The sequence below is a fragment of the Myotis nattereri genome, assembly GCF_964212035.1.
Source record: "Myotis nattereri genome assembly, chromosome: 5".
In the NCBI taxonomy this organism is placed as follows: domain Eukaryota; kingdom Metazoa; phylum Chordata; class Mammalia; order Chiroptera; family Vespertilionidae; genus Myotis; species Myotis nattereri.
The window spans coordinates 23,348,883-23,372,671 of record NC_138080.1 but is presented as its reverse complement, the minus strand read 5'-3'; the positions used below and the strand labels follow the sequence as shown (position 1 = coordinate 23,372,671).

At 45.1% G+C, this 23,789-nt stretch overlaps 2 protein-coding genes across 2 annotated transcripts in view; one reads left to right on the top strand and one right to left on the bottom strand.

Moving 5' to 3' along the window:
- ADGRE3 (adhesion G protein-coupled receptor E3) overlaps positions 1-2,611 on the top strand; it is a 46,556-nt gene extending 43,945 nt beyond the window's left edge. Inside the window, exon 16 of the mRNA XM_081091464.1 lies at positions 311-2,611. Within this exon, the coding sequence (XP_080947590.1) occupies positions 311-319 (9 nt within the window). The 3' untranslated portion in view covers positions 320-2,611. The remainder of the gene's footprint in view (positions 1-310) is intronic.
- Positions 2,612-7,054: 4,443 nt separating this feature from the next.
- Positions 7,055-19,995, bottom strand: CLEC17A (C-type lectin domain containing 17A). Its single transcript, XM_081090687.1, has 12 exons — positions 19,892-19,995; positions 19,669-19,749; positions 16,731-16,763; positions 16,598-16,648; positions 16,477-16,515; positions 16,266-16,307; positions 15,489-15,629; positions 15,341-15,403; positions 13,277-13,372; positions 13,021-13,172; positions 10,731-10,840; positions 7,055-8,362 (listed from the first exon to the last, which is right to left on the bottom strand). The coding sequence occupies exons 1-12, from the start codon at positions 19,932-19,934 to the stop codon at positions 8,230-8,232; spliced, it is 984 nt and encodes a 327-aa protein (XP_080946813.1). The 5' UTR covers positions 19,935-19,995; the 3' UTR covers positions 7,055-8,229.
- Between the last annotated feature and the right edge of the window lie 3,794 nt (positions 19,996-23,789).

The window sequence follows — 23,789 nt, the reverse complement described above, 5'->3', positions numbered from 1 at the left end:
CATGTGCCCTGATCTGGAATCAAACCAGTGGCCTCCTTGTTCATATGTTGATGCTCAACCACTGAGCCACACTCACTGGGCTCATCTGAGATTTTTTAGAAGTCCTCCAACTATAAACTAAGGCCGCACCTGTCCGAGGGTTCTAAAATACTAGGAGATCATGCCATCCTTGCCTACTGGATGGAGCTCTCTGGCTTTAACCCACTCGTACTCTTCCTCTCTGCTTTCTTGTTGTTTGTCTTTTTGTTTTGTTTTATCCTTATCTCTACCTTTAATCTAAACATCTTTTGTGGTGGGAATATCTTTTCAGGACAAGTGAAGGGAATATATTAAAACTAGAACTTTCAACTTCACATGGAAAGTCATATCCATGGATCTGGCTGGCATTATGAAGAATGAAGCTGAGGACAAAAGGAATCATTATACACAACATCCCTAGAGAAGAAATGTTTAACCTGTACTTCCCGAAGTGTTTGTTCTGCATAATGGGCTCTCGATAAATGAGTGTTGAATTGGATTTCTCTTATTCAACCAATGCTTGTCCCTGGTTACCCAAATCATGACTGTTGCAAATACTTTTTGTAAATGAGGAGGTCCCTTTCATGGCCTTGTCTCAAGTTAAACTTGTTCTTTAAACTCATCCACTCCATCAGCTTTGCTTTCTTTCTTATCCAGGCTAGATTTCATGATCAACCAGATCAAATGATTCTCTCTCATACTTTTAGCACCTTTGCCTTCTCATTCCACACCTATGGGGGAAGACCCCAATCCAGGAGTGATCCAAAGATGGCAGGCACTGTGCATTGTCTATTCAGCAGCCATCACCACGTCATGTGTTCCTTATTAACAGAAACTTGACTGTTTTAAGATTTGAGACAGCAATGTGCCTGAACACAGGGGATCAGTTGGGATTGGTTTGAGCTGAATGATAATCAGTTAAAGGGAGATTACTTCCCTCCCTAATGAACATTTGACAATGTCTGAAAAAAATTTTTTGTTTTTATGACTGGGGCAAAGTGGGGTGCTACTGGCATCTAAGTGGTGGAGGCCAGAAGTACTGCAAAACACCCTACAGACAGACCACACACACACAGCAAAGAATTATTCCTCTCCAAATGTCAGAAGGGCTGAGGTGGAGGAGCCCTGGTCCTAACTAACCATAGTGACAGTATTCCTATTTGCTAAAGATTGTTTCAGGATGTGCATTTGTACAAATTGTGACCAATGAGATATAAAAAACACCCACTGGAACCCTTTCTGGGTTGGCTCAGTGGATAGAGCATTGGCCTGCGAACTGAAGGGTCCTGAGTTTGATTCCAGTCAAGGGCACATGCCTGGGTTGCAGTCTCCATCCCCAGTAGGGGCCGTGCAGGAGGCAGCCAATCAATGATTTTCTCTCATTATTGATGTTTCTATCTCTCTCTCCCTCTCCTTTACTCTCTGAAGTCAACAAAAATACATTTTTTTAAAAAGCAAAAATAAAAACAAAAAACACCTACTGGAAAATACTTTTACTCCTTGATAAAATAAAATTTTAAAAAGACAAATTTAAGGAGAGCCTGACCATCACCTCCTATTTTTTGGCTACTTTAATAATAGGATGCTTGCAGAAAACAGTGGAAAGATAGGAATAATCTGGGCTATGACATTGTTGAGTTGCTGAGCCAACCCTTTTTCCTATTTAAGACAAAATCCTTTTGTTAAGCCACTTTGGGCCAGAGAATCTGTGACTTGCAGCCCAAATCAGCCTTCTTTATGAACCAACCATGTTTCTTCTCCACTCTCCAACAAAGCAGTGAGATCCCAGGACCACTCAGCTTGGAGCCATTACAAATGTGTACTTTCTGATCTAAACAAGACCCTCCATGCTACCTGACACTTGCTTTTCCTATCCCTAGTCAACTTTCCCACATGGGGAGTTTCTGTTTTCACTTCCTTTCTCAATTCACATCACTTTTTTCCTTTACATAAGGTGTAAAACCTTGTCTTCTACTTAACAGAGATAATAAACATCAGCTGATGAAAAGTCTCTCAATGTTCTGGCATCTCTTACAAATATGCCCACATCCATACCCGTCCTTGCCTCATCGATGCCCATTGTTTTCCCCTCCATTCTTCCACAACAGCAAAGGGATCCCTCATCTTATTTAAAGCTAACCCATCCCTCTGTGCTTTAGAGCTCAGCCCCTCCTGTCTCTTGAGCAGACCTTTCTCCATTGATTCTCTCCTGAGTTTTCCACCTCTCTCCCATTTTTTTCTTAGTTCCCCGGTGGCATTTAAATATGCTAAAGCTTACACAGCAAACTTTCCTCGTAAAGAGCCAGATAATAAATGTTTTAGACTTTTGGGGCCATATATAGTGATAGAGATGATGATGATAGACAGATAGATAGATATATATGGATATAAATCAATAGATACACACATAATATATAGGGTGTTCCAAAAATGTATACACACACTTTAAAATTATCAAGGCAGTGTTTACTAAAATACATTTCATTTTCAAAATTGAGCTATCAGCTGTTAAAGTGTGTATACATTTCTTGAAACATCCTGTATATGCTATATGTGTAAAGGAATATATGTGTATATCCCTTTAGAAATACAAAAACTCAAAAAAAAAATACAAAAACCTACTTGCCATACAAAAAAAAAGACTGCAGGCAGAATTTGACATCCCACCCCACCACCACCACCAAGCTATAGTTTGCTGTCCCTGTCCTAAAGAAAGAGAAATAGAAGACTCTAGGAAAATGGCCACCTATATATGTTTCAATTTCCTCCAATCTATTCCCTAATGTATCTGTTTATTTGAACCAAAAGTCTGCTGGGGCTCTTGCAGATGGGTAGAAATCCCCAAAGAAAAATCTGGAGTTGAAAGGTCTCCCCATGCACCAGGTGCAGAGTCCCAAAAGAAGCTGAAGGGTGCTCTAAGGTAAAGATTGGACACAGCTCATCCTAGGAAGAGTCTGGCCCAGGGGGTCATAGGCCTTGTGGGATAAGGTCAGCATCACTCCCATGAGCGTGTGTCTGATCCCTCTGGCCCCCAAGAACTCCAAGTAGGAAGCAAGGAGAGCAGGGAACAGAAAGGCACCTGCCTGGTGCACACATGCCCCCCCCCCCCCGGGGTAGAGAATCAGTCTCCTTCCATCACTTGGGAAGCTGGCACTGCTTAAAGTTCTCAACCCCCAGATCTGAGCACCAAAGGCAAATGAGAACCATGAGAGGCCCCTGAGGTCTCTGAAAAGAGGATAGTCCAACATAATGGACACCCAGCAAAATAGAGTTTCTGGAATAGACAGATCACTTCAAACAAGCATAATAAAAATACGATTGTAAAAAGATTAAAGTACAGCACCAAAAAGATGTAAATAAAATGGGAATAAATAAAAAGAGGAGTTTTTCTGGATGAATTAAAGAAGAGGATGATCACTGTCAAGGGCCAAAGTAGTGGCTTGGAAGACCATGTGGAAGAAATATCTCAGAGCACAGAGCAAAATGCCAAAAGATGAAAATCATGAAGGAAAGAATCAGTCTGGGAGACCCAAGAGATCTAATGTGGAATAACAGGGGGTTTTGGAAAAGCAGGGAAAGCATGCTCAGATCCCTTCTACCCCACCCCCACCTCCCCCCAAAATTCTCCCTGTTGCAATACACTATCCTTCTCTTTCTCTTCACAGCCAAAATTCTAGAAAAGTTTGCATTCTGCTGCCCCAACTCCCTCCCATCCCCTCACTGCTCAACTTGCTGCAGTCTGACTTCTGCCCGACGTGCCCAAGAGTCGGTCAATGTCCCAAACGCTTCCTCGGTGCTAAGTGCACTCAGTCTCCTCTAACTTGACTGAACTTGATGTTGTCGGTACCCTTTTATTCTTTTTGGGGGTTTTTAGCTTTATCTAGTGTTTTTGGGTTTGTCTAGCTTTATTGAGGTATAATTAACTAACAATTGTGTCTATTTAAAATGCACAACATGCCCTAACCGGTTTGGCTCAGTGGATAGAGCATCGGCCTGCGGACTGAAAGGTCCCAGGTTCGATTCCAGTCAAGGGCATGTACCTTGGTTGCAGGCACATCCCAAATAGGGGGTGTGTAGGAGGCAGCTGATTGATGTTTCTAACTATCCCTCTCCCTTCTTCTCTGTAAGAAATCAATAAAAAAGTATTTTAAAAAAATAAAATAAAAAATAAAATGTACAACATGATGATTTATCTACGTCTACTTTTCTCCTTGAGGTTTTCACTTTTTTTTTTTTTTTTTTTACTTCCCTGATACCACACTCTTTTCCTATAAGTGTGGCAGCTCATCCTAGTTTTTCCAGGACTTTCCCAGCTTTGATACTGAGAGTCCTGCACTCTAGGAACCCCTCCATCCCAGGCAAACCAGAACCATGTCACAAGCCCATCTTTCCCTGTCCTGTGGTGTCTCAATTTGGGTTCCCCAAAGAACAAACTCTGAGACAAGGATTTGAGTGCAAGTAGTTTATTTCAGAGGTGATCCCAGGAAACACCAGCAGGGGTGTAAAGAAGTAAGTCAGGAAGGAAAAGGCAGCCAGTACAAGATGAGTTCAAGGATGTGTTACTGAGTGGACTATTGCTGTAGGAGATGGGAGCTTAATACCAGCAGGGACCGCTGGGCAGTCCATGGGATGCTTATCTCAGAGACATCTCACCTGAGGGGTGAGGGAGCTGGGTATATGCCCACTAAGGCTTTGGTAAGGTGTGTTCTGGTAAGTATTTTCCACCTGGCACTTCTCACCTGCCATGTGCCAAACCAGGTAGACTCTGGTGGCAGCTGCTGCCATTAGAAGTCACTGAAAGCATAAGAATCAAGGCTATAGCCCTAACCGGTTTGGCTCAGTGGATAGAGTGTTGGCCTGTGGACTGAACGGTCCCAGGTTTAATTCTGGTCAAGGGCATGTACCTTGGTTTTGGGCACATCCCTAGTAGGGGGTGTGCAGGAGGCAACTGGTTGATGTTTCTCTCTTATCGATGTTTCTAACTCTCTATCCCTCTCCCTTCCTCTCTGTAAAAAATCAATAAAATATTTTTTTTAAAAGAATCAAGGCTATAAGCGGGATATGACAGCATCTGCTCCACACAAGATTTCATTCTTTTTTTCTTTTTAAGAATATTTTTATTAACTTCAGAGAGGAAGGGAGAGGGAAAGAGAGATAGAAACATCAATGATAAGAGAGAATCGTTGATCAGCTGCCTCCTGCACACCCCCTACTGGGGATCAAGCCCACAACCCTGGCCTATGCCCTAACCCAGACTCAAACCATGACTTCCTGGTTCATGGGTCGATGCTCAACCACTGAGTCACACCCATCGGGCAAGATTTCTTTCTTGACAAAAGAGAAGCTCTAAGAATTTCAGCAAGAGTTCATGAATCATCTAAATTTCAACGTGTTATGTTCATAAGCTTTTTTTCCTTCTCTATCTCTAAGTAATGATAACTCCATCTTTTCTATTGCGTAAACTGAAAACCTGAGGGTCATCCTTTACTCTTCTCTTTCTCTCACACCCCATATTCAATCCATCAAACAAATTAGCTATAGCTTCAAAATAAAACTAGAATCCTTCCTACCTTCAAAATTAGCTCTTTGGTCCCCATCATCTATCACCTGCATTATGGTAATAGCCCCAGGAGAGCCACAGGTTATTGTCATCAGACCTAGAAGTCAGCTCTTGGTCTCTTATCTTAGCCCAGGATGTCTGTTCCTCCAGACCATGCTGTTCCTTTCCCATAACTGCCAGCTGAAACAAGAGCTACAAGGTCAGGGTCCTCAGAAATAACTCAAGTTTACAGACAGTCCCTCAGAAAGCAGCAGAGGTGCTACAGAAAAAGATGAACCACTGGAAGCAACGACTGAGTCCAAATACCAGTCTGCCACTTACCCACTAAACGTCAATGGACAAGCCATGACACCCCTCTGTGCTCAGTATTTCTAGCTATAAAATGGGGTTGGTCATTATTGCAACCTCACAGAGTCATCATAAAGATTAAATAAAAGCTCTGCATCTATCTAGCAAACAATACATGCTTGATAACCCATGTAATAAAGGGAACTTCTTTCAGATTCATCTCTGTGTCTGAAATTAGACAGTCATGAGAGATGGGGAAGTGAAATAGTTTTTGGCCAACTCCATCTTGAACCCCCTAGCATGACTTGGAGACATAACCACAGAGCCCTGCTTCTCCATTTCTCAACCCACATATTGGGGGAAACTGAAGTTTCCTCTTCTGAGATTCGAGAATTTCCTCTGACCCCAGATGAACAGTCGATTAGACCAATGGTCCCTTCGGTGAAGGGCTTGGACCAAGATGTTCCACTCTGCAATCTCTGGGCTGTATGGGGGCTGGTTTCAGTACTTGTGAGGTGGGGACAGGTGGAAAGGTGGGGAAGGAAAACAAGTATAGAAGGAACAGAAAACGAAGTGAATGCCAACCTCCCCCACTGCTCACCCACCCTGCTCAGAGCCTCCTTTCCAAAGTCACCGGATCTCAGTCAAAATAGGAACAATTCTATTAGTCATGGGCATTTGTAAATCAATAAATTAATTGATTTGGAGAATATCTACTCACCCCTGGATACAATTCAGGGATTGTCCAAATGAATTGCCATGTTGAGTTGTGGTCAGTTGGGGATAGTACCAGATTTCTAGGGGATGTTTTTGATTGTCACAATGACTGGGGGAGTTCACTCTGGAATTTAGTGTTAAAGGCTTAATTCTGCACCCAAAAAAGTTCACATGTTGAAGTCCTAACCCCCAGTACCTCAGAATGTCACTGTATTTGGAGATATGGTCTTTAAAGAGGTGATTAAGGGAAAATGAAGTCATTAAGGTGAGCCCTAATCCGATATGACTGGTATCCTTATTAAAAGAGATTAGGACACAGACATACACAAAGGGAAGACTATGTGAACACACAGAGAGAAGACAGCCATCTATAAGCCAAGGAAACAAGTCTTACCAAAAACCAACTACACCAACATCTTGATTTTGCACTTCCATTCTCCAGAACTATGAGACAATATATTTTTGTTGTTTAAATCCTGTGGTACTTTATTGTGGCAGCCCCAGAAAATTAACACAATAGACAATTAACACAAAATGCCACACAATGAACTGGCATTTTGAGAAGCTCTAACATTGCAAGAGCTAATAGACCCAGAATGTCCACTTGGCAGTAAAGTGAAATATTTCATCAAAGACCTTTACAAACTACAAATAGTTCAAAGGCACATGTGGGTAGGTATCTCCATTGCTGTCCTGAGGATCTGACCAAGTCATGGCCTGGCTTGGCCACACTGAGTGAGGAGTCTTGCCTTTCAGCTAGTCAGCAGTTCCATGGGCCAAATCTTAGCAGAGGTCTGAGTCCACCACCTAACTTGGTCAAACCTCACCTGGGACATTGAGAAAGTTCCTTGTCAAGAAGAATCTTGCCCCATCTGCTTGCCAGTAGCTTATCCACATCTTGTAGGCAGTAAGGAAGCCCAGCCCCAGTGCATCATGGTTCAGAGGACCAAAGGTATTTTCAACTCTAGTCAATCAATGTCAGGCCCAGAGCCCCAAGGGCAAGCATCACTTCCTAAGTGCCATGATCAAGGACTTAATGAGTTTCCTCCAGACCCAAGAACTGGGAGACCATCACTCCAGCTCACCATCAGCTGTGAACTGAATGTGTGTGACCCAAAAAAATCATATGTTGAAACCCAATCCCAATTTTATGGCATTCAGAGTTGGGCCTTTGGGAGGTGCTTAGGTCATGAGGGCAGAGCCCTCCTGAATGTGATTAATGCTCTTATAAAAGAAACCCCAGAGAATTCCCTTGTCCATTCTAGAGCAAGAAGGCGGCATCTATGAACCAGGAAACAGGCCTTCCTTCACCAAACACTGAATCTCCCTGCACCTTGATCTTGGGCTTCCAAACTTCCAGCATTTTGAAAAATAAATTTCTGTTGTTTGTAAGCCATCTAGTCTATGGTATTCTGTTATAGTAGCCTGAACACACTCAGACTCCATCCAATTGATCAAGCCCCCAAATCCTCACCCTAGAAATTGTCTGACTTACACCCCAGGGAACTTGCTATATCCAAGCTGCTGATTCTGTCTTGGGCAAATCCAAATCAGTTCCTAGAGAGGCAGGAAGGGCAGAAATGTCTCATCTCCAAGAGTCAAGGGGCGCTTGGATATGGACCCCCACCCAGTCTCAACCCTGGGGTTCAACAGGAGCATTTCCGCTCACAAATCCAATACGTAGCTTTGTTGCAAGAGAGGTCATTCCAGGTGCCTTGTTGGGTCAGGCTGACACAGTCCTCATCATTCAGGTTGTTAGGTTCCTCTGGCTCCCAGAAGCTGGAGAGAAGAAAAATTGGGTGTGGGAGGGATGAATAGGTGGAGCACAGGGTATTTTTCAGGACAGTGGCACTACTAGTCTACATGATATTGACATTATGCATTTGTCAAAACCCATACAACACTTGAAGTGAACCCAATTGTAAAGTATGGATTTTAGTTAATAATAATGTGTCCATATTGGTTCATCAATTTTAACGAATGTACAACACTAAAGCAAGATGTTAATAATAGTAGAAACTGTGTGTGTGGGAGAGTAAATATATACAGCAAATTTCTGTACCTTCAGCCCGATTTTTCTGTAAATTAAAAAATAATTAAGCCCTGGCCAGTTTTTCTCAATGGTTAGAGTGTCAGCCCTCGGACCAAAGGGACCCAGATTCAATTCACAGGCAAGGGCACATACCTCGGTTGCAGGTTCCCCAGCCCCGTAGGGGCACGTGTGGGAGGCAACCAATTGATGTGTCTCTCTCACTTCAATGTTTCTCTCTCCCCCTCCTCCCTCCTTTCCACTCTCTCTCTCTATATAAATAAATGGAAAAAATATACTCGGTGAGCATTTTTTTTTTAAAGAAAAGAAAAAATAATTAAATCTATTGATTTTTAAAAATATATTGGGGAGAAAGACCTTCATGGTACAAGGTTCTTTATTCTATCTGAATCACTTCTTCAGCCTCTCAGAATTACCTAAAGATGCTGCATCATCCCCTTCACCCCAACTTGCTTGTCCTAGCTCAGCCCCACCTCCCTGTTCACCAGGCCAATCTCTTCCCTCTTGAATCTGTTTCCTGCATCTGGTCAGTATCTGCCTCCTTTTCCAAAGAACACTTCCTTTCCACCCTAATTCTCCCAACCTTCCAGGTATTGTAATGTCTTAGGTCACAGCAGATCTTTATTTGGTGATTCAGGTGCACGTGACTTGTTAAAGGACACTCAGGAGAGAGGGAGTGAGAGAAGCAGGATGGGGTAGGGGAGAGAGGTGAGCAAGGATGTGAGTTCAGGGGAATCTAGCCTCAGTCTGGTCCCACAGGGAGCTCTGGAAAGTGAATAGCATCACAGAGTTAACCCAACTTGAGACAAGGAGTCCAGCCTTCTCTTAGCCAGTCATTGGCTGTGGACTGACCCCAGTGGGAATAGGTGAGCAGGCTTCCATTCAGCTGAGGACAACTATCCGGAGGAAGCATAACTGTGACCCTTTAGCTACCAATGCCCCCTGATGGCATACAGGAATCTAAGCTGGGCACCCACATTGCCATCTCATGCCATGCCATCTCTATTTACAGAGCTGTGCCTCCTTCCAAGAATCTTTAATAAAAAATAAGACTCCCAGCCCAGCCGGCATAGCTCAGTGATTGAGCATCGACCCCATGCATCAATAGGTCAGGGCACAAGCCTAAGTTTCAGACTCAGTCCCCAGTAGGAGGCATGCAGGAGGCAAACAGTCGATGTTTCTATCTCCCTCTCCCTTCCTCTCCCTCTAAAAGTCAATAAAAACTTATTTTAAAAAATGAAATCCACAGACAAAACACTAATATATATAATATTTAAAGAGCTCCTAGAAATCAATAGGAAAATGAAAAAATCCCAACATTAAAAAACCGCACAAAAGATATGAATAGATTGTTCACAGAAATGTTAATACATGTGGTTATTGAACATATGTGTTCTGTCATTATAAGAGAAATGCAAACTAATACTACATTAGGATTCCATATTTCACCTGTAATAAAACCAACAAAATTTCAAAAGTTTGATGAACATGTGGGTCAAAAAACTATAGTCAAACTGCTGAGAGAATAAATTGGTATAATCAGTATGGGGGACAATTTGTTAATATTTATTTAAAACACAAATACATACGCTCTTTAGAAAGTAAAGTCTAGTGGCTAAGAGTATAGGCTTTGGAGCCAGGTTGGTTGGCACTGCCACCTGCCCGCTGTCTAACCTTGGGCATGTTGCTTAGCCTTTCTGTGCCTCAGTTTCCTCATCTTTAAAATGAAGATGGTAATACGACTTTCCTTACAAAGATTAAATAAATGGGTTAGTATCTGCAGAGTATAAAAAGAATGAGATCCTGCTAATCCTTTTCCTCTTGTCCTATAGCCACTTCATCTTTCTTCCCCTCCCCCACCACCCACCCACCCAACCATCAGCCTGGGGACTGGATATATTTGAGCAGTTGTGTTAAATGGTGGAGATTATTGCAATGGAGGAAAATTAAAGAGGTACAAGGACCAGAGCCCCTATCCAAATAAAAGCACCCTGTACCTCCCCTGTCTAGTCCAGCCTGGGATTCTAGAGAATCTGCTGGCTTGGACTGCACAAGGGCCCACCATGAGCAGAGAGCCCAAGAACCCTAGATACTTGCCTCAAAGTGACAGGTGACCCATCCAGCCACTTCCAGTCTCCTTCTTGTTCCCTGTCACTCAGTCCCAGCCAGTGCACCCGTGGAGAGCCGTGAGCCTTGACCACAAAGTTCTGCGAGTACAAACTCCATTCAGCCATCAGTTCTTCTACATGACCCTCAGGATAAGGGTCTTCCCTCCCTCCTTTAGGGCTTTTAAATGCCACCCCAAAGCCCCTCCCAGACCCCGTGGATCCAGAGCAGGATCAACACCTTCCTCCTACTTGAGCATGAGGGGTGGGAATAATTATGTTACTTCTCACACGACCAGTGAACCGCTCTGAGTCTGTTTCCTCATCTGTAAAATGGAATAATAGTAGCTACTGCTTCATAGGGTTGTGGGAATTAAACGAGTTAATAGCATAAAGTGCTCAAAACTGTGTCTGACACACAGTCAGTACTGTGACATCTTCACATTTAGTATTATAACATACTAGAGGCCCGATGAACGAAATTCGTGCAAGAGTAGGCCTTCCTTCTCCCAGCTGCCAGCACGGGCTTCCCTCTGGCACCCGGGACCCAGACTTCCCTCGCAGCCCCGGCTTTCATCTAGAAAGTCATCCGGAAGGACGTCCGGTCTAATTAGCACATTATTCCTTTATTATTATAGATAATAATAATAATAAAAAGAACTCAAAGGGGGAAAGAAAGGAGAGGAATGGGGCTTCCTGCCTTCTTGTACAGTGGGGCCTTGACTTACGAGTGTCCCGACTAACGAGTTTTTTGAGATACCAGCTGTCTCTACACAGATTTTTTGCATTGAGTTGATAGAGTAATTTGAGTTAACGAATTAAACTCGTAAGTCAAGGCCCCACTGTATTTCAAAAGCCCAAGCCTTTGGGAGAAAAGAAAGGATTTGGGCCAAAGACAAAAGATTAGGAAGAAAATATCATGATCAAAAACAACTTCTCTCAGCCTAGCCAGTTTGACTTAGTGGATAGAGCATTGGCCCGAGGACTGAAGAGTCCTGGGTTCGATTCCGGTCTAAGGCATGTACCTTGGTTGCAGGCTCAATTGGGGTGCATACTTGAGGCAACCAATCATTGTTCACATCAATGTCTCTCTCTCTCTCTCTCTCTCTCTCTCTCTCTCTCTCTCTCTCTCTCCCCCTCCCTTCCACTCTCTCTAAAAATCAATGGGAAAATATCCCCTTGTGAGGATTTAAAAAAAAAAAAAAAAACAACCTCCTCTCATGGCAAACTGATCTATAGTGAGAAAAACCAGATCAGTAGTTATCTGGGTGGGAGTGGGGAAATGAGTGGAAACTCACTGAGGCGGTGAAAATGTTCTAAATCCTGGCTGGGTGGACAGTTACCTGGGTGTATGCATATGTCAAAACAGAATGTACATTTAGGATCTGTGTGTTTTACTATATGCAACCCATACTCACTCACCCAATCTTATTACAGTGCTAAGGTTCCCTAAAAGTTGGAGAGCAGAGAATGCAAAGGGAAAATAGTTGTAAATATATAGACATGGTGGGTGCCGGAGAGAGGGACTCTACATCCATCCCCAGTGAGTCTGCAGTAATGGCCAAAACTTGGGTTTGGAGACTCTAAAAAGTGGAGGGCACCTGGACCCTTTTCCCTAGGTAAAGCCCCAGAAAGGTGTCAGGAAACCAGAAGGACAAAAGGGTTGCTTGGCCTATCAGACTAGAACAGTGCCGCCCTGGCCAGTCTGGCTCAGTTGGTTGAGCGTCGCCCCAAGCACAGGAAGTCATTTGTTCAATTGCTGGTCAGGGCACAAGCCCAGGTTGTGGGCTTGATTCCCAGGAGGGGCCGTGCAGGAGGCAGCGATCAGTGTTTCTCTCTCCCTCTCCCTTCCTCTTTCTCTAAAAATCAATTTAAAAATCTTTTTAAAAATAAAATAAAAGACCTTCACCATAGATTTTTCTTTTGGCATCAATTTTGTTTGGGATACAGTCTGGAGACTAGGACGTGTTGTTGCCTAAGAGCTAGGAAACAGAGACTTTCGAGAATAAGTAAACACAGCCAGGATATGAACTCAGGCAGAGCATACCCTCTTAACCGCTGCATGGTATCATGTCGGTAAAAGCTTGCTATTAAAAGTTTCAAAAGGGGGACATATGTGATACTTTCAACAATAAAGATTTTTTTTAAATACATAAATAAAAGTTTCAGTGGCTCAAAAGCAATTCCAATTTCTTTCCATCCAGACCAGGGAAGGATGTGTAAGTCTGGGAGAGGAGCAGGCTGGCCCTGCTGCTTCCCGGGGGCTTGGAGGGGTAGCTCACCTGCTCATCCATGCTGCTGATGATGACCAAGTGAGAGTAATTCTCTTGGCAGAACTTTCGGGCTTCATCCCATGACTTGGTGTTGGGGGAGAAGTAGTAACACTTGCCTTTAAAAGGGAGCCAGCCCTCAGGGCAGGTGACCCTGGCACAGTCTGGAAACAGGGTAGACTGCAATGAGAATCGTTCCCATGGACTGGTGCAATACACCGGCTCTGCCATGCCCCCATCTCAGGACAGTTCCCCAAGTCCCACTCACCGAATAAGCCCCGAAGTTCCATCACAGACTGGTTGGTGTCAGCTCTTACTCGGTCAATGTCCTTCTTCAGGCCAGCAAGCCCCGCCATGCCAGTCACTGTCAGCAGGGAGGGACTGGAATGTTAGAGACCCAAACCCCCATCTACCCACTCACCCACCCCTGACTGCAGACACGGCAGAGAGCACACAAGCTGTGCTCCCCACTGCACCCACATTCTTGTGGGTGGTTGTACAATTCAAAACCAACATGCTCAGTGCCTAGGAGGAGTCCTAGGGTGGCTCAGAGGAGGGGTTAATTTCTGGAGCTCGGGAAAGATGGGGATGGTGGGTTTCCTGGAAGAGGTGAGTTTTGAAGGAAGACACTAATTCAGTGAGGGGTGGGCACAGCAGGCACCTTGGAAGCAAAGATAGAGAGGCAAGTAGGTCGGGGAAGGCGGATGCAGTAGGACTCAAGGGAAACTCATAGGAGCTTGAGCTCACAGTAGGATGAAGGCCAATGTCCTATCCATTGAATGTCAAGTCAAGGGTTTCATATTGGATTCTGGGCAGTAAGAAGCCATTGATTGCCGAAACTGGTTTGGCTCAGTGGATAGAGCGTCGGCCTGCGGACTGAGGGGTCCCAGGTTCGATTCCAGTCAAGGGCATGTGCCTTGGTTGCGGGCACATCCCCAGTGGGGGGTGTGCAGGAGGCAGCTGATCGATGTTTCTCTCCCATCGATGTTTCTGACTCTCTATCTCTCTCCCTTTCTCTCGGTAAAAAATCAATAAAATATATATTTTTTAAATTTTTTAAAAAAAAAAGAAGCCATTGATGGTTCTTGAGCGGAAGAGTGGCTTGCTCTGAGGTGTGGGATGACGGAGTGTGGAATGCAGCAATTTGCAGACTTCAGCAATCATAGCGAAGACCATGCCAGCCCAGAAAATTCTTCTACAACTAGTGTGTGTATTTCCACTGCTCCCACACAAACTTGCCCTCTTCCAACACTCCCCAGGTTCATCAGTAGATGGTCCTTCAGTTAGACAAGCCAGAAATATAAGATATATATAGCTATAGAAAGATAAAGAGATAGAGATAAGGATAGAGATATATGACACATATTATCCTTGACACCCTTTCCTCTCTCTCATTATCATTCCAAATCAATCCGTCCCCAGATTTGGTGAATTTTATCTCCAAAACCTTTCTACTTCACACAGTTCTCTCCATCCCCACAGCCATAACCTTCATCCGAGCCATTATCAACTCTCACCTTCCAAATGCACCATCCTCCTCCCTTGTATTTAAACAGTGTTACCTTCTACCACAGAGCTTTTGCACATGCCTGAGACTCTCAGCCCCGCACCTGGTTAATTCCCTCTCCTCTTTCACTCAGCTGCAATACCAATCCCTAGGGAAGCCTTGTATGATCCTCCCAAAGATAAAGTCAAGACTTCTTGTTAGATTTTTTCATAGAATCAACTTCCTCTTCCTTTAGACTATGCATCAAAATTTGAAATTTTATGCTCATGTAGATGATAATTTGGTAAATGGATGTTTATGCCTGTACTATACAACAGAAACAAAATGTGAGCCACATGGGTAATTTTAAATTTTCTAAGAGCCACGTTTTTAAACTCAAAAGAAACAGATAAAATTATTTTCAATGCTATTCTTATTTATCCCAATCTATCCAAAATATTATCATTTCAATGTGTAATCAATATTAAAGGTTATTATTATTAAGATATGTTACTTTTTTGTAGCAAGGCTTTGAAATTGGTGTGTGTTTTAGACTTACAGCACATCGTAGTTCAGAATGAGCACATTTCAAGTGCTCAGCAGTCACAGCGACACAGGACCACCATGTTGGGCAGTAAGAGGTCTAGACACACACACACACACTTCACCGGGACAGGGATGGGGACTATGTCTAATGAGTTCACCATCCTACCCACCCAACCCCTACCCTGGTACCTGGGGAAGTCCCTGGCAAAGATGGGGCTGGGGATTGGTTGTGGAGCTGGAGTTGAGGATCATGTTGATGTGCAATATGCATGGCATGAAGGGATGATTGAAAACACTCACCATTTGCTTGCCACGCCATCTGCTGAATGGTTAACATCTTCAGTTCTTCCACCACCTCCTGGTCTATGAGAAGAACTCCAGCTTGAGCCCAAGTCCACCTGTACCCCATCCCCAATCTCTCCACATGCCCCTTTCTCACCCTACTCACACTTAATCAGGGTTACAGCCAGACCAGTGCAGCCCAAGAAGAGTGACACCACCACCAGAAGACACAGGAAAACCAGCCATCTCTCCTCCTGGAAGCATCCAGGACCCCCAGATTTCTGACTGATCCAGGGCACTGGGGTTGCTGGGGGTGAGAATGAGGACTGAGAGACCAATACTGGTGCTTGAGAGTGTGAGGAAAGGATCCTTGAACCTTTCTCCAAAAGCAAGGGGACAGAGATCTATGGTTATGACTATATCACCAGATGGGGCCAGCAAGAGAGTGTTAGGGAGAGCAAACCCTGAGGAAACGCAGAGCATTTATGGAACACTTATTGTATGCCAAGCATCCTGTTACGGCCTTATTACCTTACTGGATCCTCACCCGTATGACATAGATATATTATTCCCATTTTGTACATGGTAGACTGAGAGGTCATGCATGACTTGGGCCCCGCTCTGCCCTTAACCCCTATAATGCACTGTCTTCTGCTCTCCAGCAGCTCCTTCCCAAGCTGCTCTCCATTCAGGGAAGCCTGTGGACCTTGCATCTGGGGCAGAGAATGTTTCCTGTACCTTATATGCAAGCAGGAGGTGGACCCCAAAGAGTACCCAGCAGACACCCTGAGCCCCTGGGGGTCTAGTATAGACTCAAGGAGAAGTATCCTCTGAGAGAAAACATTTCTGTGCCCTACAGTCTCACTCCAGAACTATAGGTCTGACTCAAATACTTTGGCCATGTGAGAGGAAAAATAGGAGAACATATGGAGAACTGACTTACTGGCTTGGGATGGCTGGAATGGAGGAACCTCGAGAACAATTCCTGGGAAAAAAGGGGAAGAGAGTTTTATTCAGAAGTTGCTGAATCTGTCTTCCAAGATCAACAAGCCTTTACTCCCTCTGATTTGCTTTCCTGTCAGAATTGGGGGACTGGAGGAAGGACTTCCACATGTCCCCTCTCAGACTTCTTGAAGGGTCTTCCCATGGCTCACCCAGTTGAGATGTGCGGGTGACAGGGGTGAGGTCCAGGCCTGGAGGGAAATCAGAAAGATGATGCTCATGTAGAGCAGAACGTCAGCCAGGTGAACACAAGGGGCAGCCCTAGATTCTCACCTGTGGTTTTCAGGGGCTTTCTGGAAAGTGGAGGAGTTTCTGCTTGTATTCCTGAGGAGGAAGGAAATGTTGCTCAAGGCCAGAACAGTGTAAAGACAGCACGGGGTCTCCTGTACCCCAAGCCCCAGCTCACCTGCCCTCGGAGGCCTTGGTGGAGCCGCTGAAGCTGAAAAAGAGAAGCTCGGGGTTAGAGTTGACCTGTGGATGAAAATGAAATCACAGGCAGTGGTGAAAACAAGATTGAGACTGTAATGGATGGGGTTGGGCTTGAGAATAAAATTGGGGTTAGAGCCCTGGCCGGTTTGGCTCAGTGGATGGAGTGTCAGCCTGCGGACTGAAGGGTACCAGGTTCGATTCCGGTCAAGGGCGTGTACCTTCGTTGCGGGCACATCCCCAGTGCAGAGTGTGCAGGAGGCAGCTGATCAGTGTTTCTAACTCTCTATCCCTCTCCCTTCCTGTCTGTGGAAAATCAGTAAAATATATTGTCTCCTGTCACCGGCCACGTAAGCCAAACACTAGCACCGTTTAAACCCACGGACTCAGGATAAAATGCTCTCTCGCCAGCAGTGACGACAAGAAGACGAGTTTCTGTGTCATTGGGCAGCTCTGCCGCACATAAGTAATCAGCTCTGTGACCCTGATGCTCAAGCTGAAGCCACTTCTGTAGTGAGGACAGGAAGTTTGCGTCTCGGTCCCACTTCCCTCATTTCATTCTGCGGTTGTGGCACCCTGCTGACTTCATGCACATCGTGGACGTGGCCTCGAAGAGCCGCGTGGCTGCGTCTGCCTGGAGTGAGTGTGAGAAAGGCGGCAGCGGCCCTCAGTGCAGTGCTGAGCTGGGGTCAGTAAGAGCCACAAGGTAGAGACGGCGAATGCCTGTCTGGGATACTAAGGCCCGTCTTCTGCAAGTTTCCATTGGGAATGGAGCTGATCTGATGCTTCAGCCTGGGACCTCAAGCCTCACTGGACGTATCCCAAGCATGATTTTAGGAACAGGAAGTCCTCGAACACCGTCTACTAGACCATGGCTCAAGAAGCCAGACTCTCAGGCACTTTAGCTGCTCCCTCTGGTACCATTTCTGGGGATTATTACTCCAGAGAGCTCTGGCCAGAGCTGCTTTTCTCTTGGGAGGTGGGCTTTCTCTAAATGGTGAAAAGTATAAACCTTGTATCTTTAAAAGAAAAAAATTGAGGTTAGAGATAAGGACAGGATTAAGATACAATGACCAACCATCCTAGATTACCCAGTATTTTCCAAGTTTTAAAATTGAAAGTCCCACATCCCGGGAAATCTTTCATCCCTGGGCAAACTGGGACAATTGGTCACCCTAAGTTAAAGACACAGTTAAGTTTAGGGATGGGGATGAAGTTAAGGTTAGGGTTGGCATGAGGGTTTGGATTGAGATGAGGACTGGGTTGAAGATGGGTCAGGGATACTGATGGGCATTGGAGTAGGGCTGTGATTCAGGATGTGATTACGATGAAGAATGGGGTCGTAGTTGTGTTGGTGGATAGGGAAGAAGTTGTACTGGGATGAACTTGGGTTTGGAAAAAGGGAAGAAGTTGAGGTTGGGTTGTAGCTGTGTTGGAGCATGGTGATGGCATTGCATTTAGAAATGGAGATGGGGATGGAGATATAGCTGCACTTGGAGATGGGGAGGGGGCTAAATTGGGGGGAGGGATGGCCCTGAAGATGGAGATGGGATTAGCCTTGGGATTGGGTTTGAGAATCATGTTGGGACCTGGTTGGAGTTGGAGATAAGCAGTCAAACAGCAGAGTGAAGTCTGGCTGGTGTGACTCAGTTGGCTGGACATTGTCCTGTACACCAAAAGTTTGCTGATTTGGCCGAAACCGGTTTGGTTCAGTGGATAGAGCGTCGGCCTGCAGACTGAAAGGTCCCAGGTTCGATTCCGGTCAAGGGCATGTACCTGGGTTGCGGGCACATCCCCAGTGGGAGATGTGCAGGAGGCAGCTGATCGATGTTTCTCTCTCGTCGATGTTTCTAACTCTCTATCTCTCTCCCTTCCTCTCTGTAAAAAAATCAATAAAATATATATATTTTAAAAAAAAACAGGCAATCCACAAAAAAAAAAAAAGTTTGCTAACTTGATTCCTGATCAGGGCATGTGCCCAGGTTGTGGGCTCGATCCCTGGTAGAGGGTATACAAGAGGCAGTCAGTTGATATTTCCTGCTCACATCAATGTTTCTCTCTCCCTCTCCCTTCTGCTCTCTCTAAAGATCAATAAAAAATATTTTTTAAAATATTCTATCAATGGCAAATATGTTAAAAACAAAACAAAACAGCAGAGTTCAGTTTATCTCCCACCTCATCCTGAGCCCCACAGAGCCCTGAGACCTCTCATGTTGGCCCCAGTCTAGACTCAGAAGTGGAGAATATGGAGCCTCATTCCACATGGAATGACCCCTGTCCAAGGACACCAAGGCAGCACAGTCAGCCCTCAGGGGCCCTGGTGGGAGCTGACTCGGGGAAACTTCCAAAACCTCCACTTTTATACCCACTTATCAGACTCTTATTGATTCCCAAGCCGGGTGTGGACCACCCAAGTGTGAAGGCAAATCTGACCCTAGGTGTGAATGCTGGAGGTTGGGGAGCCAACAGTCCACTCTCAGTTCTCAAACACTGGCTTTCATATCTTTGGGTCTTTGCATCCACCAGTTCTCTTCTGGCCTTCTCTTCGTAACAAACTCCTACTCATCCTTAAGTCCTACTCCAAAGTCCTCTCTTCTGACCCCCAATCTTCCTACCATTGCAGGCCGAACCCTCCATTTCCCTCCTGATTTCCCCAACCTCTGATTTATCCCTGTTCAGATCTGCTAGCCTGAGGTTGTTCCCAGAACAGATTTCCCCACCAGCCTGAGATATCATCAAAGGGCAGTGCAGTGCAGAGGCATGAGTACTCCCACCATCAGAGGGCCCGGCATGGGCCGAATACACAGGAAGCTGATCATGTGTCTACAGAGCCCAGCTAGTGTCCCCTGGATACCTAGCTCCCCCTCCATCCCACAAACCACACATCTCTTCACCTAGCCTCTGAGAAGTCCTCTTACCTGGCTTGGGAGGAAGGGCCTTGTAGGATGGCGCCATGTTCTCATAATCATCAGCATCATCATCATCATCCTCTCTGGTCCCTTACAGAGGAATGGTATGTGAGCACCCAACCCATTTCCACCTCTGTCCCTCAGGCCCAAGTTTTCAGCCCCAGGATGGAGATGCTGTAACCTGGGTCCTGACCACCCCTGGCCTCCAACCCAAGTCTGATCAGGGCTGTACCTGGAAGGTTCCGGCACCCAGAGTTAGGGTACAGGATATTCATGGCTGTAGCTAACACAGGAGACTGAGAAGGTGCATCCAGAGCCTTAAGGCTCTGCCCCCTGTCCTTCCTTCTCAGGTTTCTCAGTTCCCTTTTTTAAGAGAAGTACATGCAAATCTATCTTGAAGGGAACTACCCCCAGACCACATACACATACACACACCTTTCTCCCCAGTATCAATTCATGCATAGAAGTGACAGAAACAACAGCCCTCTCTCTTGAGTTCCTTTAGAGTGCCAAGCCCTGGGTGGAAAAGATTGACAAGCTCTTTCCTCCATGGAACTTTCCATCAAGACAGGAGAGACAGCCCTGACTGGTTTGGCTCAGTGGATAGAGCGTCGGCCTGTGGACTCAAGGGTCCCAGGTTCGATTCCAGTCAAGGGCATGTACCTTGGTTGCGGGCACATCCCCAGTGGGGCGTGTGCAGGAGGCAGCTGATCAATGTTTCTAACTCTCGATTCCTCTCCCTTCCTCTCTGTAAAAAAAATCAATAAAATATATTTTTTAAAAAGACAGGAGAGACAATAAACCAGTAAAGAAACATAGAAATAAATGCTATAGTTTTTATTTTATGTCCCATCATGACTAAACATTATTTTTTTTTTAATAAAAAATGGTACTGGGATAGGAGGGGGGCTAATGTAGAGAGGTGATCAGGGAAGGTCTCCTGGAGGTTGTAACTTCTGTAACAAGATGTTAAAGTGACAGGTGCTAAGTACTCCCACATTCCAAAGTGAAGTGCTAGGGCACTGGATCGGTTAGCTATGACTGCATTAAAAAATTACCCCAAAACTTAGTGACTTAAAACAATACTACTTTTCTCATACTTCCTGTGATTCAAGAGCAGCTTAGCTGGGTGGTTCTGGCTTGGGATCTCTCACTTGTTTGCAGTCAATTTGTTGGCCAGGCTCAACTGGGGCTAAAAGAGCCTCTTCCAAGATGGTGCTTTCACATGACTGCTTGAGAAGCCCACTGTTCCTCACCATGGGAGCCTCCCCAGAGGGCTGATTGGGTGTCCTCACCACACAGTGGAGGCTAAGATGGAAACCATAGTGCCTTTTATGGTCTAAACCAGGGGTGGGCAAATTTTTTGACTCGAGGGCCACAATGGGTTCTTAAACTGGACCGGAGGGCCGGAACAAAAGCATGGATGGAGTGTTTGTGTGAACTAATATAAATTCAAAGTAAACATCATTACATAAAAGGGTAGGGTCTTTTTTTTTTTTTTTAGTTTTATTCATTTCAAATGAGCCGGATCCGGCCCGCGGGCCGTAGTTTGCCCAAGGCTGGTCTAAACCTAAATCCCAAATTATGATCTCCACCATATCTATTTGTCAAATGGGTCACCTGTGAGTCATTCTGAAGGAGACTGCACAAGGGTGTGAATACCAAGATGTAAGCATCATTAGGACCATCTTTAAAGCTGGCTACTACAATCATATATACAGACCTTGCAAAGGAAGTTTTCACACGTAGTTTGACGTTGGTGGGTATTTAAAAAGCAAAAGTTGAAGAGAGAAAGCAGTCTGTCTACCCCATGGGAAAGCCAAAAGGTGAGGTTTTGACTCACACCCAAAACAGCATGAAGTGAAAAGATAGACAGGAGTGGTTGCCTCTTTGGGGACAGCAAGGATATGGGAGTTTCCTGTGATCAAACTGAAATAACCAGCCTGAAGCTATTTGGAGAACCCTGCTCAAGAGAGCAGCCAACCTGTATTTCTCAAAAGGACTGCCATTGGCCTTCGGGCCCAAGAGCCTTAGAATTGATGGCTCCTCCCTTCTCTCTCACTCCATGGCTATGGCAAAGGGAATTTTCAAAAGCATATCTCATGGCCTGCATGGTCTTATGAAATGTGACCTTGCTGCTACTGAAGGAATAGAGTCTAATTCTCTTCCCACTAAATCTGGACTGGCCCTAGTCTCTTATAACCAATAGAATGCTGTGGAAGTGACATCTGCCATGCAGCTTCCACCTGGGTCTGTCAGAACACGTGCTCCCAGAGCCATGTCGTGAGAAAGCCTAAGCCACATGGAGGTCACAGGGAGGTGCTCCACTCAAAAGTCTCAGCTCAACCCAGGTGCCAAAGATTCTAGCCCCCAAGACATTAGAGTCACTTTCAGTCCTATGAGTCTTCCTCTCTTCTGGTCAAATGTTAGTAAGTCTGGTTGGCTCTGCCTTCACAATATATCCAACATCTGAGCCTTTCTCACCTCCTGGTCTGAGCCACCATCATCTTTCACCTGAATTACCGTCATAAACTCCACCTTGGTCTACCTGCTTCCCCCTTTGCCCTCAAGATAGTCAAACTAATAAAAGCAGAAAGTAGAAGCAGAGAGGTGGTTTCCAGGGCCCAGATGGAGGGGGGAATGGGGAGATGTTTAACGAGGGTTACAAAGCTTCAGTTACACAAGATGAATAGGTGCTGGAGAACTGTGGTGTGAGCAGTATGACTAGTTGACAATATTGGATTGTGTACTTGAAATTTGCTAAGAGGGTAGATCTTGAGTGTTCTCACTACAGAAAAAGGAAAATGGTAGCTGTGAGGTGATGAATATGTTAGTTGGCTTGGTTGTGGTGAATATTTTACAATGCTATGTATATTGGGTCATCAGATTATGCACTTTAAATATATACAGTTTTTGAACCTCAATAAAGCTGGAAGAAAAGCAAACAACAGCTTGTCTTGATTTAAACTTTTGCTATTTTGTTCATCATGGATTTTTTTTTCATTTCCTTTTAATTTTTTAAATATTTTGTTAATATATCATTTATCTAGGCAGGGAGAAGTCTGAAATAAAGGTTTCAGCAGGGTCCTGCTCTCTCTGAAGGCTCTGGGCGGGGAACCTTCCTGACAGCTGCTGGGGGCTCCTGGCATCCCTTGGCTTGCGGCCGCATCACTCCAATCTTTGCCTCTGTCTTAACATGGCCTTCTCTGTGTGTGTCTCTGTGTCTCAAATCTCCCTCCCTCCCTTTTTATTTAATCCTCACCTGAGGATATTCTTTCCATTGATTTATAGAGAATAAAAGGAAGGAGGGGAGAGAGAGAGACAGAGAGAAAGAGACAGAGAAACACAGAGAGAGACAGAGAGAGAGAAACATCGACATGAGAGAGATACATCAATTAGTTGCCTCCTGCACACACCCCAACCCTCTGGTTTATGGTCCGACACTCTAACCATTGAGCAACACCAGTCAGGGCTCCCTCTCCTTTCTCCAAAGCTAGATGCTATACTGGTGGCCTTGAAGACACAGGAAAAGGCCATGAGACCAGGAAGGCAGCTCTCCCTTGCAAGGGAGACTCTCAGGAAGGCAAGAAAACAGACTCTCCCACTAGACTCTCTGAGGGAAGGTAGCCCTGCTGATAACTTGATTCAAGCCAAATGAAACAATTGGAACTTCTGACCTCCAGAGCTATAAAAGAATTAAGTTCTGTTGTCTTGAGTCACTAACTTCGTGGCAATTTAGTATAATAACCATAGGAAACTGTTACGTACCCCAAAGGACAATACCCCAATTCCCCTTTGTAGGGGCTTTCCACTGCCAATAAAAGGAAACACAACTCAGGTTGGCTTCAACAACAAGGAAATCCCATGCAGCCCACGTTCAGATTAGAGTAGCAGGCTGAGGTGCTGTAACAGATTCGGAACGAGAGTGGCTTCTCAAAACAGAATTTATATCTCAACTCACAACCTCAATATTGGCAATCAGCAGTCTAGATGAGTGGAAAAGTGTTCCCAACACAGGTGGGTGGCCCCAGGCCTAGCTGAGCAGGTAGGGGCTGCACACTAGCCTCCCTTTCCAGAGAAAGCTAACCTGGGGCCAGGCTGTCCCCTGTTCCAATGAATGATGGGGACGG

Coding starts and splice junctions, on each gene's coding strand:
- CLEC17A (XM_081090687.1), bottom strand. CDS start 19,934: ATGAATATCCTGTACCCTAACTCTGGGTGCCGGAACCTTCCAG. Junction 13,173..13,276: donor GGAACTTCGGGGCTTATTCG/GTGAGTGGGACT, acceptor CCCTGTTTCCAG/ACTGTGCCAGGGTCACCTGC. Junction 10,841..13,020: donor TCAGCAGCATGGATGAGCAG/GTGAGCTACCCC, acceptor TTGTACTCGCAG/AACTTTGTGGTCAAGGCTCA.